Source organism: Diabrotica undecimpunctata, chromosome 3 (genome assembly GCF_040954645.1).
Source record: "Diabrotica undecimpunctata isolate CICGRU chromosome 3, icDiaUnde3, whole genome shotgun sequence".
In the NCBI taxonomy this organism is placed as follows: Eukaryota; Metazoa; Arthropoda; class Insecta; order Coleoptera; family Chrysomelidae; genus Diabrotica; species Diabrotica undecimpunctata.
The window spans coordinates 44,921,751-44,941,075 of record NC_092805.1 but is presented as its reverse complement, the minus strand read 5'-3'; the positions used below and the strand labels follow the sequence as shown (position 1 = coordinate 44,941,075).

Below are 19,325 nucleotides of genomic sequence, written 5' to 3'. Positions count from 1 at the left end.
TTTGGTGACAGACCATTTAACTCTAAAAAGGACATCGCTATTTTTCTTACTTGACATAATTTCCATGTTCCATGTTCAGAAATACAAATGTATGCCAATATTGTTCTTTAAAGTTTATAGAGGAAGAAATACTCTACATTTCTCTTGCTAGATATTTTTGATAAAAATTCAAAGTCCTAGGATTGGAAAATTATTTAGTATAAATAACTAATTTCTGTATAGAATTGCAATTGTATAAGTTTTGCAATAACAGCTGAAGATCCAAATATTGTTTTGACTTACCCAAAAATGGGTTATTTTTTATAATTATTTATTTTATGGAATAAAGTGCAGTTTTCTGAAAATGACCAGTATGTGTTTATATTTCTATAATTATATTACTTGCGGAAAATATTCTTCACTGCTACTTAGAACACAATCACGTAAACGACCTTAAGAAACTAAGTTGACGCAAAGTTGGTTTCGGAAAATCCAAAAACTTGGATTGGTAACCACTTACAATGGGGGAGATTCCAACGGTAAGTGTCTGCACCACTTATTTGGCTTGCCATTTTTGGGCCCAGAACGAGTCGGCGATTGTTTTGTCAAAGATTTAATGCGGATATCCGTAACCTGCCTCCATTTATGAAAATGGTTAATTTTATGGTAGAGAACTACATAAGTAATGAGTCTCTTTTCCCTTTAACTGTTTGGGCATCCCAGTCTTGCCATATACATTTCACCACAAATCCATGCGAATCCTTTCATTCCAATTTTACCAATTATTTTTACTATTCTCATCCCAATATCCTCACTTTTGTATCTACGCTTTTACAGTACTAAACAAGGGTTACATAAAACTGCAGAATTTACATGTCCCTGTCCGTACACTCATTAGGAAGATCAAGCAGGCTGAAGACGTCTTATGTGAAAAATTAGAAGAGCTGAGTAACGAAATTTTCGATTACGAATTTGTGAAATTTGTGTCATACAGACACATCATAAAAACTTGTAAAAGTAATTTTTTAAATAATTCTATTCTAATCATTTTTATTGATTCTCAGTGCATATATATATATATATATATATATATATATATATATATATATATATATATATATATATATATCGGTTTCAAAACGTCTTGCGTCGTTGTCCGATGCCTAGTTTCCACGAATTTCTATCATTCCATTGTTCTTCGGTCAAGTCTCGGGAGCTCATTGCCTTTGTTATTCCCTCCTTCCATGTTCTTTTTGGTCTTCCTCGTTTCTTACGATTTGGTGGTATCCATTTCATGGCGATTTTTGGTAGTCTTGTTTCTGGCATTCTTTGAACATGGCCATACCATATAAGTTGTTTCCTTTCTATTTCTGTTGCCAGTGATCCATCTACCCCCATCCGATTTCTTATTTCATCGTTTCTAATTCTGTCTGCTCTAGATATTCGAAGTGATCGTCTAAATACATCCATTTCTGTTGCTTCGAGTTCTCTTTTATTGCTTTCTGTTAGTCTCCATGTCTCTGTACCATAGGTTAAGCTGGTTTTTATGAGAGATTTTTATGAGAGAGACGAAAATACAATATATATGAATCTCTCATAAAAATCTCTTATATATATATATATATATATATATATATATATATATATATATATATATATATATATATATATATAAATTTCATGAATTTTAAAATTTTCATTTCATTCATTTTAAAAAATTTTAAATTTAGTTCCCTATTTCAAATTTTTAAGACATTTTAATTTTTAAATTTTTTTGCTGTTTTCACAGGATAATGTTCCATCAAGTATACTTAGACCGTTTATAAAAGTCAGGAAACTGAAAACAGGAAAATGTTAAGCATTTTGATTCATTCAAGATTCAAGAAAAATAGGACTGGCAAATAATAATAAATATATATGTGGGGAGCTAGCTGATCTACAATTCCTTTACATTTGATTGAAATATCAATTTTTTTTACCAAGCTAGTTCAAGTTAATGTTCAGTTGATGTTAAGTTTAGAGTCATAGGATATAGATGTATATAAAATTTTATATGGTCATATTAATTGCTTAAAATTAAAGCTCTGACAAAAAGAAACAATAATAAAAATAATAAAGAATAAAAAAAATGGAGAACAAAATAAAAAAAAATAAAATAAAAAAAAAAGTTGCTAAGAAGATCTAAACCTCCGAGGTGTCGAATCGGGTTTATGTCTTAGCGTAGTAATAAGAAAAATAAATAAAACAAAATAAACAAAATAAAAAAAAGTAAAAAAAAATAAAAAAAAAAAAATAAAAAAAAAAAGATACAAAAAATAAAACAGCAAAAACAGAGTAAACTAGTAAGTAAGTTTCTAACATTCAATAACAATATCTTGTGCAAAGAGAGAACTCAAAACAAATTGACTGGCCAATTGGTTGTCAAACCAGTGCCAATAAAACACACGCGCACACATCTTCCATAAATCACACGTTTTTTATGAGTGTATCACACAGTTGAAATTATCACCTTTTTTATGGTGGACATAATTGGATCATTAAATTGATATCTGTGTATTACAATCTTGTTACACCTTTAGTAATAACAAAATCAATTATAAAATTTATTAAAAAACTGGAAGTGTAATAATCATAAAAAATTTTTAATACAAATCATCTTTTTGTTTCCCCAAATATTCATCTTATTGACGAGAACTGTTAAAAATAGGTAAGTTATTTTTAATTCTCGCTGTTTTATTTTCCAAATTTAAACAATTGTAGTTTACTCACAAATTAATTTCAATAATTTAAGATCTTCTATTGTTGCGTTTTTCTCTACCACCTTTTTCTTTTTTTCCTCTTTATAAGCAATTCTGCTGGTCTATTGGCGAATTGATACCTCTGTGAAAGGTTGTCACTCCATCTTTTTCGCGGTCGTCCGATACTTCTTCTACCGATTATGGATGTTTCTCTTGCTATTTTGACGACACGGGTCTCCTTCATTCTGCCTATGTGGTTATTTCATTCTTTTTTTTTTGTTTAGTATTCATTCGTTTATATACAGTACGCTACATTTTCTTCTAATGCCTTTGCTCCTCCTTCGATCTCTCAGAGTATTTCCTGTAATTCTTGTCAGTACTCTCATCTCTGCCGTTTCCAGTAGTTTATATATTATGGTTGTGTCAGGTTTTGTTTATTGGCCTTACACTGGCTTTATAAATTCTCGACTTCTTCTGTGATAATATGTGGGGCTCATTATATAGTCCTATTAAGGCATCCTGCCAGTCTATTTGCTTTTTGTACTTGATCTTTCACTTCTTTCTCCACGTCTCCATAGCTGGACAGTGTAATTCCAAGGTGTAATTTTACTACATGTTTAATACTGATGCCATCGATTTGTACTTTATATCTGATTAGTTCTTTTATTTTTTTTTTAACATCTAAGACTTTTTACAATCTGTTTCATAATAAAAACAATAAGTAAAATTGTCTTCACAATGTCAGAAAGATGTAAGATCCAGTGACCAAAGCATCACAACACAAAAATTGGCTTGTTTATCGGTAAGATGCGCACGTATACAGATACGCGAAGGTTTTTTTTTATTATTACTGCAGTTTTAGTTTGTGGCATGTCAATATCTCTTAAATTTAAAACCCTTGGGGAGACTATATTTTCAGGTTACCTGAAAAATGTATACTTTTTCTTTTCGTAATAAATTTTGTATAATATATATATATATATATATATATATATAAATATTTATATATATATATATATATATATATATATATATATATATATATATATATATATATATATTAGAAGTGATTATTTCGACCAAAAAATAATTTATAAATACGTTCAAATTATCGGGTATAGTGGTCTATAATAAAAATCTTTCTTTTTTCTAAATTACTCAATATTTCGCTATTTATGTGAGCTTTGTTATAGTCTATATATAGACTATAACAAAGCTCATTTTGGCACAGACTGATAACTACAAAAGTACATTATTTCTTGAAATGTATTACATTATTAAAAATAAAAACACTTTAAATTATAAAAACGGACACTGGACAGTTAAGTAACATATATTGTAACATATTGAACAAAATTTATAAATATTAAAAATAGCCAACATTCATCTTAATAACAACTAACCTTAATAATTCATCAAATAAATATTATTCTTCTAACTTTTCTTTTATTGTTATTTTTATTTTTACATTTGAAATAAATTTAATTTTTTATCGTATAGCTGTAACGAACGTGCTTAAGACAATTTAATCTTGACATTCAATATTTCAAATACTTCAATGTCAGTTTTTATTTGCAAAATCTTTTAAATTCTGTAAGTGTTTTAAAATGTATTTGTACGCCATTTTTTGTAATGTTTTTTAGTTTACTCCTGAGGAAGCTTTTAGCTTTTAGCGAAATATTGAGTAATTTAGAAAAAAGAAAGATTTTTATTATAGACCACTATACCTGATAATTTGAACGTATATATATATATATATATATATATATATATATATATATATATTTCAAGTTATTTTTCTAGAATAATTAATTATTATATGTAAACACAGTGAATATTTTAATACTTACAACTATAAGAATAAAAATTTAAATTTTTTTAGCATATCTAAATAAATGACATATTTGTTTGATTTTATTTAGGAGTTATGGTAACCGCAATATTTTATTCCCATTGTACAATTTTTAGTGAGTAGGTTAAACAATTACTATGACACTATTATCCATATTACAAAGTGGAAAGATTGAATTAATAGTACAGAATTGAGAAAGAATCAGAACACGATAAATTGATCTAAAATAAAATAAATAGATGAAGATAAAGATAAATAAAATGTAATTGATGGTATGTAGTCAGTTATTGCAATACTGATATTTAGGAATGTAATAAAATTATAGGTACAGTTACTAGAGAATTACTAAGTTTGTGTTTAAATGTTAAGATCTATCATATTATATATTGTTTAGTATGTTGCAGTAGATATTACCTAAATGATTGGTGTCTGTCTTATAATTGATAGATTCAGGAGTGTTAATACATTAATAAAACTATTCCCATGTGAACGAAAACCACCACCAACTTATAAAAAAGCCAAAACCAATTTCATTCTCAGTTCTTAGCTGGCTGTCGAAAATGGTCTATGATGTTTATATTCATAGCCAATATCTCGAGTTGTTTAGTTGTGATGAAACCTGCATAACATGCGGTAAGACATATTTTTAACACACGAAAACAGCTTGGACTTAAATTGAGAAATATGTATTGGATCATTGGACGCAATTTAAAACTATCTTTGGATAACAAAATTTTACTCTACAAGTCCATGCTCAAGCCCATATTGACTTATGGGATTCTATGGGGCACTGCTAGCGTTTACAATACAAACATCTTACAGAGATTCCAAAACAAGGTACTGCGTGCCATAGTCAATGCGCCATACTATATACTATGTATCCAACGAGGTGATTCAACACGACATCCCCCTAGAATCCGTGAAAGAAGCCATACAACGTTTTAGTGCTAAATACTGTGAACGAGTTCTAGTGCATCCTAATGCGCCTGCTCGACAAGTAAATGTACGGAACGTCTTTGAAGTGCGTAGACTAAAACGGCAATTGCCGTCCGACTTGTCCAACTGAACATAATAAGTGTATTCAAACTAATAAAATTGTTCTTAGAATCTTAGAATTGTTAAGAGGTTACTCACTGGAGTAACTCTTTACATGTCTGCATTTTTTTACCATACCAAATGCTTAATGCCCAATGGGCAAATTGTTACGCAATTTAGTTAAAAAAAAATGGTTGTAGTTCAGATTTCTTTCCTAGATGGCGTTGTTAGTTTACTGAGACAGTGTAACCTGTCATCATTGCCTTTTATAGAGATAGATGCGTGAACAGTGATAGTCTTTGCAGACCATGTTCATCTTGGGCTATCAATATTGCATCGTCTGCGAAACAGAGTATTTTAACTTTTTTGTTTCCCATTTCGTATCCTCTTTTCCTTTGTTGACACTTTTATTGATTTTATCCATGATTAAATTAAAGAGCATTGAGCTCAATGGGTCCCCCTCCCCTGTCTTATTTCTCTACCTATGTCCATATATTCTGTAAGTTATCCATCTATTCTGACATCAATTTTGTTGTTTTGGTAGATGTTTTTAATAGTTTTTATGATATCTAGGGTTTCTCTATTATACAGAAGATGGATTAAATTTTTAAGTCTTACTTTGACAAATGCTTTCTTCGAGTCATCATCAGTCTTCATTAAAATAGTAATAGCTTCAGAACAATATTTCAGTAATTCGTTTGGCATTCCATCTTTATCTGCAGCTTTTCTGTTCTTCAGCTTTTCAAGTGTTTTTAGAACTTCCTGTGCATTTATATAAACTTCGACATTTGTGGTAATTTGTGGTGTTTCCGGTTCTAGCGTCATTTGTTCTTTCTCTGTATAGAGCTTTTTTAGATAGTCAATCTATGTATGCTTTTCTATGAGTTTTGGTTTTATTTATTTTTTTACAGCCTTTCTTTCGACCTATTATAAAGCGCCATATTTCCTTTTGCAGACCATAAAAATCATGTTTCATTTCTTTCGAAAAACGTTCCCAGTAATAATTTTTTATTCTTCTTATGTTTCCATTTTATGCCGGAATTAAGATATTGGCGCCATATTTAAGCTTTTTGTAGAACGAATCATCATACAGAAAAGAATAGAAAAGAATAGAGGAAAAGGATATATGCTAAAGGAGACGTTTCCGCTACATAGACGATGATAACGACTTCGCTCTGACCGCTGATACCGATCAAGTTCCGACGACCTTCAAACTATGAATAAAAAAATTACGTGGCGCCATTTACGAGGTCAAAGAAGACCTCGTGAATTATTTCCTATACTCTATATTATTATATTAATTTTATACAGTTTTTACTTCTTCACCGATTTTTTTTAGTTGCCGTTCTCCATGACGAATGTTTTTATTGTATAATGATAGCAGAGTTTTAACTACCGTGTATACATTGTTATTTACTTTCTTAGATAAGTTTTTCTTAAAAATGAATGTTATTGTCGTTCTTGTTCTATCTACGTATGTTCATTTTTCTACTATTTTTGCCCTGATCTTTTTCTAACACCCACCACCATTTTTTGGGGTCCCCTCCGATATTTCAGTTTAGATTCGCTTGTTACTTCAATGTCCTTATGTACTTGGAGTCCTACATTCACGTATATTCTTTTCTAGTCATAAAATAATCTATTTGGGAGTAATTATGTTAACTTTTATTTACGATTGACCTGCGGTTTAGATGTTTTAACGATATTGTTTGAAATACCATGGTTCGCCAGAAACCACTTCATAATTTATTATAGAACCCGGACAAAATCACACACAACAACAACAAACCTGGATCCTTACCAAGGCAACATGAATAAACTAGCCATAACAGAAAGAACAATGAAAAGAGCAATGTTAGATATACGATTGTCAGATAAAAAGAGGAACGACTAAGTAAGATTCAAAACAAAAGTCGAGGACACAGCAACAAAAATTGGCAAAATTAAATGGAGCTTCGCGGGCCACACTGCTAGACAAAAAGACCAACGTTGGAATACTACAATACAACATTGGAGATCTTACGAAAGTAAATGACCAAGAGAAAGACCACAGATGAGATGGGTTGATGATATTAAAAGAATAACCGGAAGAAATTGGAAATATGTTGCTCAGGATAGAGACCGATGGAAGGAGTTGGGAGAGGCCTATGTCCAAACATGGACGAGAGAAGGCTAAGAAGAAGAAGAAGAAGACACATGAAAAGGGTATACTTATTTGCCTAACCACTGTTCTCGTTGATGTAAACGCTCTCACTTCTTCTTCATGTACCATGTACTTGCAGAACGTTGGTTACCATTATAGCTATCTTGGTTTTATTCACGGCCACTCTAAATAGCATGCTTGTATCAACACCATATCAATCTCGCAAGTTCTTCAACCATGAAGCCTCAACCATAATATTTTGTAGCAATCTATATTTGGGACCTCTTATTACATATCCAAAATATTTTAGCTTTCTCTTCCTAATGATTTTTATAATCTTAGTACTTGTTGAGACGTTCTAGTATTGTGAAGTTTCCAACCCCCTCCACCAAAGAAACTTTTAAAATTCTTCTATAGCACCGCAATGCCAATTTTAGGTCTGTGCTACATAATATCTTGGACATCCTTCTAAAAGCGGCTCTGGCATACTCAATTCGGCATCTAATTTCACCGTGACTCTCAGCGTTACAGTTTAACAGATATCTAAGGTAAACAGTTTAAATAACTTGCTCAAGTTTGGTGCTATTTACATATATACACGGTCTTATATTTGTTACGTGTCTTGTTTGTTAGTTGTTTACTTATTACGAGTATTTTGGATTTCCCTATGTTCACATCCAGACCTACTTCCTTACAGCTCTCAACGACACTGTCAAGTAATGTTTGCAGATCTTCTTGAATAGATAATAGAAGTACTGTGTCGCTAACTGAAATCAAACATGTGATCGCGTAGCCATTGGAGCGAAACAAGAAGCATGTGTGCCAGAGTGAGTAAAGCGCGTGAGTGAAGCGTGCCAAAGGAGAAAATAGTCGGAGTAAGGTTGGCGGGACTAGGCCACATGACGCGTAACATCTGAAGTCTTTCCAGAGATTTACCATTAGTGTTACGCGTACCATCGGTTGGAAACCCTGTACTAGACTAAAATTTTCTATCGGTAAAGAGTGCCGGATAGTAATAAGGTATTATGAGTACCATAAAGTTTTATTACAATATCCTTTAGCACGCATTTTAAAGAGTATGTAAACTTTATTACTCCATTGTATTTTGGGCTCCAACTAGAAACTATTTTAGGAAATACGGACATCTAACTACTTTGATACGGTAGACAGCTTGCTGTCAGCTATTAAGATATGCGCCATATAATTTTATAATTAGCAATAACTAATAGATATTCTGTGATCATGGTTCATTAATGTACATTTTTAGTCTATTTAAATGGGAAGTGCCTACGATTTTTTTAAAATGTTCATAACTTTTGTTTGAGAAGATTCTAATATACAGGGTGTTTCAAAAAAAGGTAACCCCGTCTCTAGGGTAGGTAAAAAAACTGAAAAATAATTGGGGTTTGCTTAGTAAAAAATTTTTGTAACGCCATCCATTTTCAAGATACAGGGCGTTAAAGAAAAAAAAATTTACGCATTTTTTACGATTTTGCCGAAACTACTGGCAACATTGTAATGAAATTTTATACGAATATGTTTTGGAAGCTGATACATCCCATGAATTTGTTTTTATATCTGATTCTCATAGAGGGCGCTAGTTACACGGATCGTACTAAGTATTAGTCAATATAACTTTTTTAAAAGTATAATTGTTAATCAAAATTTCAAGTAAACTTAAACATCTTTCAATTTTACACGAAAAAGGTACTCTTGGTAAAACTCGATACTGTGTACTGTTTTCGGAATATTTTGATTTGAAAATTATGAAGTAGTAATTGATGCTGGTAGTAATGATAAAGTTCTAATAGGTATACCTCTATTTTCTACAAGTGTGCCATGGAAATCTGACATTTATTGATTGTTATGACGATAAATCAACAATAATTAGAGTTTTAAAACCTTGTTATTTGTAAAATCAAATGAAAATGTACTCAAATGTTGAATACACTGACATGTTATTAACCTTAGGCGAATGTTTAGGATGTTCTAGTCCAGCAGTGACACGTTATGCAGAAAAGTTTCCTAGAAGAAACTTACCAAGTACAAAACCTTTAGAACCGTTGAACGACGTTGTCGAGAAACTGGGAATGTGAGACCAAATAAAATAAATTCTGGTAGACCAAGAACAACAAGAACAAATTAATAAAGAAAATAATATTTTAAATTTACTTGATCAAGATCCCACAGTTAGCATAAGGAATATAGCAAGACAAACAAATACTTCTTCTTCAAGTACTTGGCGGATACTGAAAGAACAGCAATTACATCCTTATCATTACAGACAAGTCCAAGAGCTCTTGCTAGATGATCTACCGGTTAGAGTGGATTTTTGTGAAACATTGCAACAAAGGACAGCCCACAATCCAAATTTTTTAAAATGCATTCTTTTTACAGACGAGGCCACCTTTACGCGACGAGGTATGTTTAACTCCCATAATGCACACTACTGGTGTGATGAGAATCCACGAGTCAAAAGGGTATCACATTACCAACACTCATTTAAAGTTAATGTTTGTGCAGCAATTTTAGGTAACAGATTAATAGGTTATCATATTCTACCTGGAAATTTAAATGGTGATATGTATCTTGATTTTTTAAACAATTCCTTATTCGAGATATGAGAAGATTTAACGCTAAACGAGCGAAGATCTTTATTTTTTATGCGCGATGGAGCTCGTAATTGGTTGAGTAATCATTTTCCGAATCGATGGATTGGTAGAGGTGCAGAAGCCCCGATCCATTGGCCTCCTCGGTCATGCGATTTTAACCCTTTGGACTACGCAGTTTGGTCGTATATTAAGGAAAAAGTCTATGCTACGGAGGTAAATTCACGCCAAGAATTGGCAGAAAGCATTCAACGTCAATTTAATGACATCATAGCTGAAGCCCTACCGTTTAGAAGGTTAATGGAATCTTTAGAAAAAAGAATAGACTTGTGTATTCGCGAAAACGGAGGGCATTTTGAACACTTACTGTAATTGAATTTTATTTTATGTTCTTAGTCATTAATTTAATTTTCTTCTTGTGAGTTTTGTTTAATTAGGTACTAACTATTTTATACCAGCATCAATTATTACTTCATAATTTTCAAATCAAAATATTCCGAAAACGGTACACAGTATCGAGTTTTACCAAGACTACCTTTTTCGTGTAAAATTAAATGATGTTTAAGTTTACTTGAAATTTTGATTAATAATTATACTCTTAAAAAAGTTATATTGACCAATTCTTGGTACGATCCGTGTAACTAGCGCCCTCTATGAGAATCAGATATAAAAACAAATTCGTGGGATGTATCAGCTTTCAAAACATATTCGTATAAAATTTCATTACAATGTTGCCAGTAGTTTCGGCAAAATCGTAAAAAATGCGTAAATTTTTTTTTCTTCAACGCCCTGTATCTTGAAAATGAATGGCGTTACTAAAATTTTTTACTAAGCAAACCCCTAGAGACGGGATTACCTTTTTTTGAAACACCCTGTATACTAGACATTTTGTAACATATTTGTTAATATTCACATTCAATATCTTTTATGTTTATTTCAGGGAAAGAAAATTTCTTAAAAATAAAAATGAGAATTACAGTTATTCTTTGTTTAGTCATTACAGTTTGTGAGGCACAATTTTTTTTTCCGCCGACAAATATAGATTTTAAGGAAAAGTCCAACAATATATTTGAGCAGTGGCTGGATATAGACAAGAATACTGGTATCGTTAGATATCATATAGTCTACAAACAACCCGAAGATGAGGAACCAGTTATATCTTATCCTATTTTCGATCAAACTTATCAATCAGGGGGATTTTTTGGACATGCTTCACTAACTCTTTCGTTTACAAAGAACGGTGGTCAATTACCATTTTCACAGGAATTTGTTTTGGACGTGGCAAGAATAGGAAAAGACAGGTAGGTCATTCATTTATTAAACGAGTTTACCCGTTTTACAGTAGTAAATGTATAATTTATCGTAAAACATACGACGATAATAATAGAACATAGATACAGCAAAATAATCTAAATCATAGTATCACAGTATACAAGTGGATAGAACTGTTAAATGTTAAAAAATAACATGTGTCATATGGATTTTCTTATTTAGACCATGAACACATCTGTTTTGAAATAACAAGTAGTGGACCTACCAAGTAAACTTATCGCAATCCTCGTAAAATATACTGGAAAGCATATCAAGTAAAGCTGAAATATTTTTAGGCGGGGATAAAAGAATAATAAAGTATACACTGGATCCAGACATAGTGCCGCGGAGTTCCAGAGGTTGTCATGCCGGCGTTCAAAGACATTAGTCCGAAGAGGAAATGAGAAATCAAGAACGTTACGGCCTTCTCCAGCTGATTCTCCAAGGGAAAGTAAATGGTAAGAGAGGACCGGGAAGAAGACGCATTTCCTGGCTTCAAAATTTGCGAAAGTGGTATAACACGACTACCACTGAACTGTTCCGCGCTGCAATAAGCAAAGTGAAGATAGCCGTGATGATCGCCAACGTCCGGAACGGATAGGCACTTTAAGAAGAAGAAGTCCGAAGACAGTCAGGAATTTCCACAGGAAAGTGTTCTGACAAAACAACAATGTAAAGCAAAGGAAAAAGGATAAACAAAAATTTAATTTTATAATTATATGATATATTATATAATATAATAAGGAAATAAAAAGGACAAAAATAGAATAGTGGAGAAGGCATTACGGATAGAATAGACTGCAGAACTTTCAAAGCTTCATAGTTTTCTCCAAAGACCCTCAGGTAAATATATCCTCTCTCTAAAAGAAGTTAGGTGAATACGCTCAGAATGGTGAATAGACCCTGAAAGAACTATTCAAACAACACTTTACTGAATCTGAAGCAAAACTGATATTAGTGGCAGCACACTGAGCTAGGGACTCTAACTTATGATTCTAGTATTTATCCAATAAGGAAAATGGCTTGTAAAAAAAAATGTATATGGCTAGCTTAAGACGAATAGGTACAAACAGCATAAAGAGTAGCTTTTATACTCAAATGTCGCAAAACCGGATAGCAAAAAGCTGTCTCTGAAATCTAATGCTATTTGTACTAAAGACTCATTACAAATGACATCTGTCAATGACAGATGGCTCAGTACGACAGAAAAACTGTCGGTCGGTACATTAGGGATGATGTAATTATTTAAGTCTGATACATCAAGGACATTATATGCATAGAAAATGGTTTTTTACGTAAACGGCACTGCAGCATCTTCTAGAGATAGTGGAGTACAATCTGAAAAACCAAGGGATAATGGAGGTGCATTTCACGATGTAAAGAGTGCATTCGTGGCAACCATAGCTCAGTGGCTAGGTTCTGGCTTACCCAGCAGAAGAGCCAAAGCAATCATAAGGGAGATTTATCTAAAAGGAATAGCCGAAGCAAGCTACAGATAAATAGACTACAGCCCAAGGAGCCGTGTGATCTACGTAACGGTAATGGGGGAAATAGAAAGGAGGTCTTATCTCCTCTCTTGTGAAATTTGGTCAAATTTAGGCTAATAACTAGACTCGGCAATAAGAGATATCAGTTACTGGAATACGTGTACTAACTGGTTATTAGCCCACGGCAAATTTGGTCAGACATATTCTACTTCAAATGTAGGGCTTAATATAAGCCCCCAGAAATCCAGAAATCCAAAATCACGAAATTTACAAGGATTTTAGAGAATTTTGCTACTCTAGGCCTAAGTATTAAAAGGAAGTGAGTGAAGTAAAGTACTTTAGGGTAACTAAGGCTTCCACGGAGTGAGCAGATATAACGAATAACCAATAGAACAGTAATTACGTTAATGGTAGCTAGATGCACTCATGTGGGGGAAAAATTGGGGGTTTAACACCAAATACGTATATTGGATTGAATTGTTTTCCACTACTATAAATAAACTGGGTCGAGTTAGAAATGAGGAGGTTCTTAGACGCCTGATTCAAATAACACAACTGGTCGATAGAATAAAGAGACGCAAGCTTGATACTTCAGTCACATTATGAGACACCCTTTTACACCTGATCATTCAGGGAAAGATCTAAGGTAAACGTTGTCCTAGTAGAAGAAAAACATCATGGCTAAAAAATCTAAGACAATGGTCCGGAAAATTGACTACCTCCTAGTACTAGACTACATGGTAGCCAACATGATATCCAACGATCTATAACGGTCGTGGAGCTAGAAGAAGAAGACTTTTCAACCTTCTTTTTGCTTTGTTGGAGTTTATTATCTCTTGGGCGATGTGTTTCAGTAACTTTATAGGAACAGTAAACTCGATTTTTATTCTCTCCCCTCCATTGTATAAGTAATCCAGTATTTTTGGTAAAACTGGATTCTAGAAGAAGATTCAACGAATAAGTCAGAGATCAGTGGAGATCACTCAGATTTTGTTACAAAGTGAGTATTGACAACTCACATTGTCTCCAAGGTTTATTATTAATACTAAATACATAGTTGATTCAGTTAATTTTTGTTAGTTTCAGTTTTTGTGTTTCTGGTTTAATTATTCATGGCATTATAATATTTATTGTTATTATATTTATTCTTTTTTACTAGGATTGAACAGATTTCACCTTATCATTACGAAATACTACAGGAGCTTGTGAAGTTTAAGCCAATAATATATGAAGCTATGAACAATCCATCAAAGTACTTCAAACCAACGAGGTATACTAATTTTCACGTTTTAAAAATGCTTTTATTAATATCTAACAACTCTCTTGTTAGTAAGTATTGGGAATAGTTTTATAAATATGTAGACGTAAGTCAAGTTAGTCATTTTATATTTTGATGGAAATTGAGATTTAAAAATATATATGTTTTTAACTTCTACAGGGCGCTTCACAATGGCTGCTACGATACATCCTATGGATAAATAGGAGAGGTGTAAATAAGTTATAAAAGTTTGAATGAAATAAATGCTCTTAAATCAACTGAGAATACGGCATAGGGACTGCCGCTATGTCATTGCCGATTTGTTTGTGAGGCGTAATGCCGCACCTGAGAATATCTCGTCTTAACTCTTCGACTCGAGTTCACAAAATAAATCTAAGAGGAATGATTAGAGCGGTGACTCTAGTTTCGGATTGTGTCTTTGTCCCAAATATTGAAGATGTCCCAAGAGAAACAACAATTTACTTACAAACGCCTATTTGAAGATCAGTATAGGAATATCAGGAAACAAGCAAAATAGCTGCTGGAACGTTAACCAAAAAAAAAAATACATAGAAAACTAGAGCAGTCAAACCATCGGTAAAACTAAGGTAAAAAGAGATCTCGAAGAAATGTCATTCTCTCTCGCAACAAAGAGTCGTTAAAAGCCTAGTAACTCTAACGAAAAGACTACCCATGTAACAAAATCATTCAAGATGGCAGCACTATACAGATAACATCCTATTACTTGACTAGGTCAGGTTCAAGCACACCTGATCATTGATAAAGTGGAACAAACAGTGGATGAAGCTCATCTCATCATGAAATCAGAAGTCAGAATCAAATTTTTATTAAATAACGTTTAGTGCACGGGCCTCATAGGTGAACTGTGCTTACGAATATACCAAGAAATTGACTGATGATGTAGTGAGAACTATGGACAGTCTATGGAAGGTAGCAGACGTGACTATAGTAGATCCCAATGATATGCCTAAGTACTTCATGGTTCTGATCCCTGTTCCTGAGTGAAAGACCTTAGGACTGGTTATTAAAAAGTAGGGAAATCGGAAATCTAAAAACCATTAAAGGCCTCGATGGCTTCAATCAAGATCAAGATCCTTTTAGAGTCGTCTTACTGGATTTCTACTTCCATACACCAGGTTTATAGTATGGTAGGTTATGTCAGTGTTTAGTATGCCCTATATCTCCTTCTTCTTCTTTCTCCTTATAAGTACTGTTGCTTGTTCATTGTTCTTCTACCGATTGGTGACTTATCTCTTGCTATTTTGACCACACAGGTCTCCCCCATGATGCTTATGTGGTTATACCATTCTTTTTTTTTTGGTGTCTTTACACTGTACGTTACGTTTTCTTTTACTGTCTTTACTCCTCTTTCGATCTTAGCGTATTTCCTGTAATTCTTCTAAGTACTTTCATCTCTGCCGTATCCAGTAGTCTTTGTGTTGTGGCTGTACAGGTTCTTCTTTATGATGCATCTTGATTTCGCACTTCTCTTTCCAGGTCTCCATAGGTAGACAGTGTAATTGCAGGTTATGATATTTCCATTACTTGTTTAATACTGATGTCATCGATTTCTATTTTATACCTGATAGGTTCTTTGCTGATTACTATTGTTTTAGTTTTCTGAGCTCAAATTGTCGTATTAAAGTCTTTTACTTTTGTGTTAAATCTGTGGACTAGCATTTGTACACCATCTTCATATTAGGTTAATAACAGTGGCGGATCTAGACATTTGCCTTGGGAGGGGAATTTACAACTTCCAATAGGAGGAACTTCCAATACTACACAAATGACATAAATAATAGGTTTTCTTTAATTTTTGACCTTCTGGGAAAATTTTCCATTTCTTCCCGTGTATCCGCCCCTCTTTATCAATATTGCGTCATTTGCATAACAGAGTATTTTTACTTCTTTGTTGTCTATTCTGTATCTTCTTCATTTGTTGACATTTTTGATGATTTTAGCCATGATCTAATTTACGAACATAGGGCTCAACGAGTCCCCTTGTCTTATTCTGTTACCTATTTCTGTAATTTGTCCATCTATTCTGATTTTCATTTTGTCCCTATATGGTCTAGATAAGTTTGCGTAGTTTTATGGTTATAATTATTTTTCAGAGAGAGAAAGAGAGGGAGAAAGAAAGGGAGAGGGAGGAAGAGAGAGAGAGAGAGCGCGAAAGAGAAAGAGAGAAAGACAAGAAAATAGAAAAAGAGATAGATAGATAAAGTAATATATCTATTAAAGAGAATACGCATTTATAAGTAAAGTCCCATATAAAACGTTTATAGGTTTTGATCGATGCGTTAGATAAAACTCACGATTCCATTCTGTACAGAAAAAAAAAAAGATATAGAATCCCTCAATAAGTGGACTGTAATTTTCAGTAAAATTATTATATATTGATGTAATTTCTAAATATTTTTTCATTTTCGTGAATGCTGTTCTTGCCTTCTGAATCATGGTCTATATTTCAGTCGAAGAATTTCATTAGTAATTTAAGTTCGTACCTAAGTAGCAATAGTTCGGGAACGAGTCTACTAGTTTCTTCTGCTACTCTCTTAACAAGCACGTGAAAACCATCAAGACTATATACAGAAATGGCAGTGTTCTCCCTTTATAAGCATTCCTTTATCAGAATGTTTTAAGACGAGGTTCATAATCTGCTCTAAATACATATTGAAAATTAATGGAGACAATATACAATCCTGTCGTATACTTCTTTTTACTTTTAAATCTTCTGTTAGATGATTTTCTCCTTTAAAAGTTACACTTTGTTCGTAATCGATATTGTTTATTATACGTGTATTGGGTGTCTGTTATCTAGACCAAGTAACCCTAAACTTTCTCATGTTTTCTTCCATCGAACGCCTTCTGGTTATCCACAAAGTACACTTGAAAGAATACATACCTTATCTGCAAAAAGGTCCTCATTAATGTTTAGTTTATGCTTGAATCCAAATTTTGTATTTGTAATGTGTAATTTATACTTTTTATGAATAATTTTATGTAATATTTTCAAAAATAGCTTCGTAGCTGATTAGGCTTATTATTCGAAAGTCTTTACATTTTTTGGGCTAGGTTAGGTTCACATTTTTTATATTTTGTTTAACAATGGATTTAGACATTGTTGTGGTATTCTCAAGTTTATTATAAACAAAGATCAAAATTAGCATTTGCAAATGCAAAAATTGCATTTCCCCCTATAATTTTCAAGAACTCTAAGTAGAAGTTTCCCCTATTCTACTGTAATGCTACAAAAAGCGCCACCTATTTTGGTAGCTTTACAGTAAAATAGGGAAATACTATCTACACGAAAAATACTATTGTTTTCTGTTTTTTCAGCTCTACGTGCTTGAGTTTGTACCTTCCTGACTGTTTGAAGACGTAGAACATACAGAAATAACGTTATAACAGTCTATTCATACCAATTCATACACGGAAATCAGCCATATCCAAAGAGCTCTAGCTCCCCTAGGAAGCATTTTCGGACTGCGTAAATTGGGTTAAATTGTCTTAAAATTATCTGAGGAATCTCCGGTCTTCGTTTGTCAGGAGAGTTTCTGGATACCCTGTATAAAAATAAACGGGGAAAGAAACACAATTCGTCAAACTTTTTATGTATGAATTGGTATAGGTGGGGAAGATACAAACTTAAACACGCAAAGCCAGCGAATGTGTCCCGCTTTCCCACGGCTATATATATATATATATATATATATATATATATATATATATATATATATATATATATATATATATATATATATATATATTTATTTATATATATTTTTTTTATATATATACTTTTTTGTAAATAGTACAATATGGAAACCAAATGAAATTATTTCGCCATCATTGGCAAAATATCTTCAAATGAAAGGATTGCTACCGTTTGATACCGAACCCAAGAAAGAAGCGGATAATCCATGGAGGTAAGATTGCAAATATATAATTTAATCATTTTTCATTTATTTCATTACACACTACATAAGAAGACATAATCGAAGTTAAAAAAACCATACATGATAAACAGTTATTCATAAAAGTGGAAGTCGTAGAACAGATTTAAACCAACAATGGGTTTAAAACATTGCACAATATACCATGCGACAAAAATCTAGCTATCCAGATCAAAGACTACTTCTGATATACATTTATATATTTACGGTGTGAATAATTAGAAAGTTATGGCCAATAACCTTGCTAGTTTTTTTTTAAGAAAAAACTTACCACACTAGAGATTTACCAAATAACCCAATAAAAATCATCATCACCATAAAGACATCCGAAAGGTACAAATAACTAATTCCCCACGTTAGAGATGAACCAGTCGTGCATCACACGTAGCAAATAAAACAAGACAGTTGTAACCTAATAATAAATTACTGGCTTGCATCACACAATACCATATCAAATAAGAGTTAGACAAAAAAGGACACAAACTAAAAAACATCGTAAACGGTTATTGATTTAGAACGATAATAATAAAAATATCTTTAAACTAGAAATCCTGCATCATTGCCAAATCAGAATTGAACCGTCCAAAGGCAAAAATATTATTGTACACTGCACAAAATCTTGCACTTGCAACAAATCATTTACCAGCTTCACATATGTATAGTGATACAAAAACATACTATATATTTAGCTATATATTATAGCTAGATGTGTCGTGTGTAATTCAATACACCCAGATAATTATAAAGACCAACTTCAGGTAAAGAAACTCTACCCCATCCAACTACATTCACTCTAATGAGCTATGCAGAAATAAGCAAAGGAAGCCAATAGATTATGTCAAATACCTACCAAAAATCGCCTGCTGATGTGACTGTGCTATTTACGTAGACAATATTCAGGATTATTTTCAGTCTAAATTAAAATCAGATTGCTCA

General features: G+C 32.5%; 2 protein-coding genes across 2 annotated transcripts in view; one reads left to right on the top strand and one right to left on the bottom strand.

Moving 5' to 3' along the window:
* Traf4 (TNF receptor associated factor 4) overlaps positions 1–19,325 on the bottom strand; it is a 559,644-nt gene that overhangs the window by 121,021 nt on the left and 419,298 nt on the right. The gene's annotated exons all lie outside the window — the stretch shown is intronic.
* LOC140435574 (uncharacterized) overlaps positions 2,585–19,325 on the top strand; it is a 34,345-nt gene continuing 17,604 nt past the window's right edge. The window contains exons 1-4 of the mRNA XM_072524322.1: positions 2,585–2,686; positions 11,297–11,657; positions 14,314–14,424; positions 18,249–18,362. Coding sequence (XP_072380423.1) covers positions 11,323–11,657; positions 14,314–14,424; positions 18,249–18,362 — 560 coding nt within the window. The 5' untranslated portion in view covers positions 2,585–2,686; positions 11,297–11,322. The remainder of the gene's footprint in view (positions 2,687–11,296; positions 11,658–14,313; positions 14,425–18,248; positions 18,363–19,325) is intronic.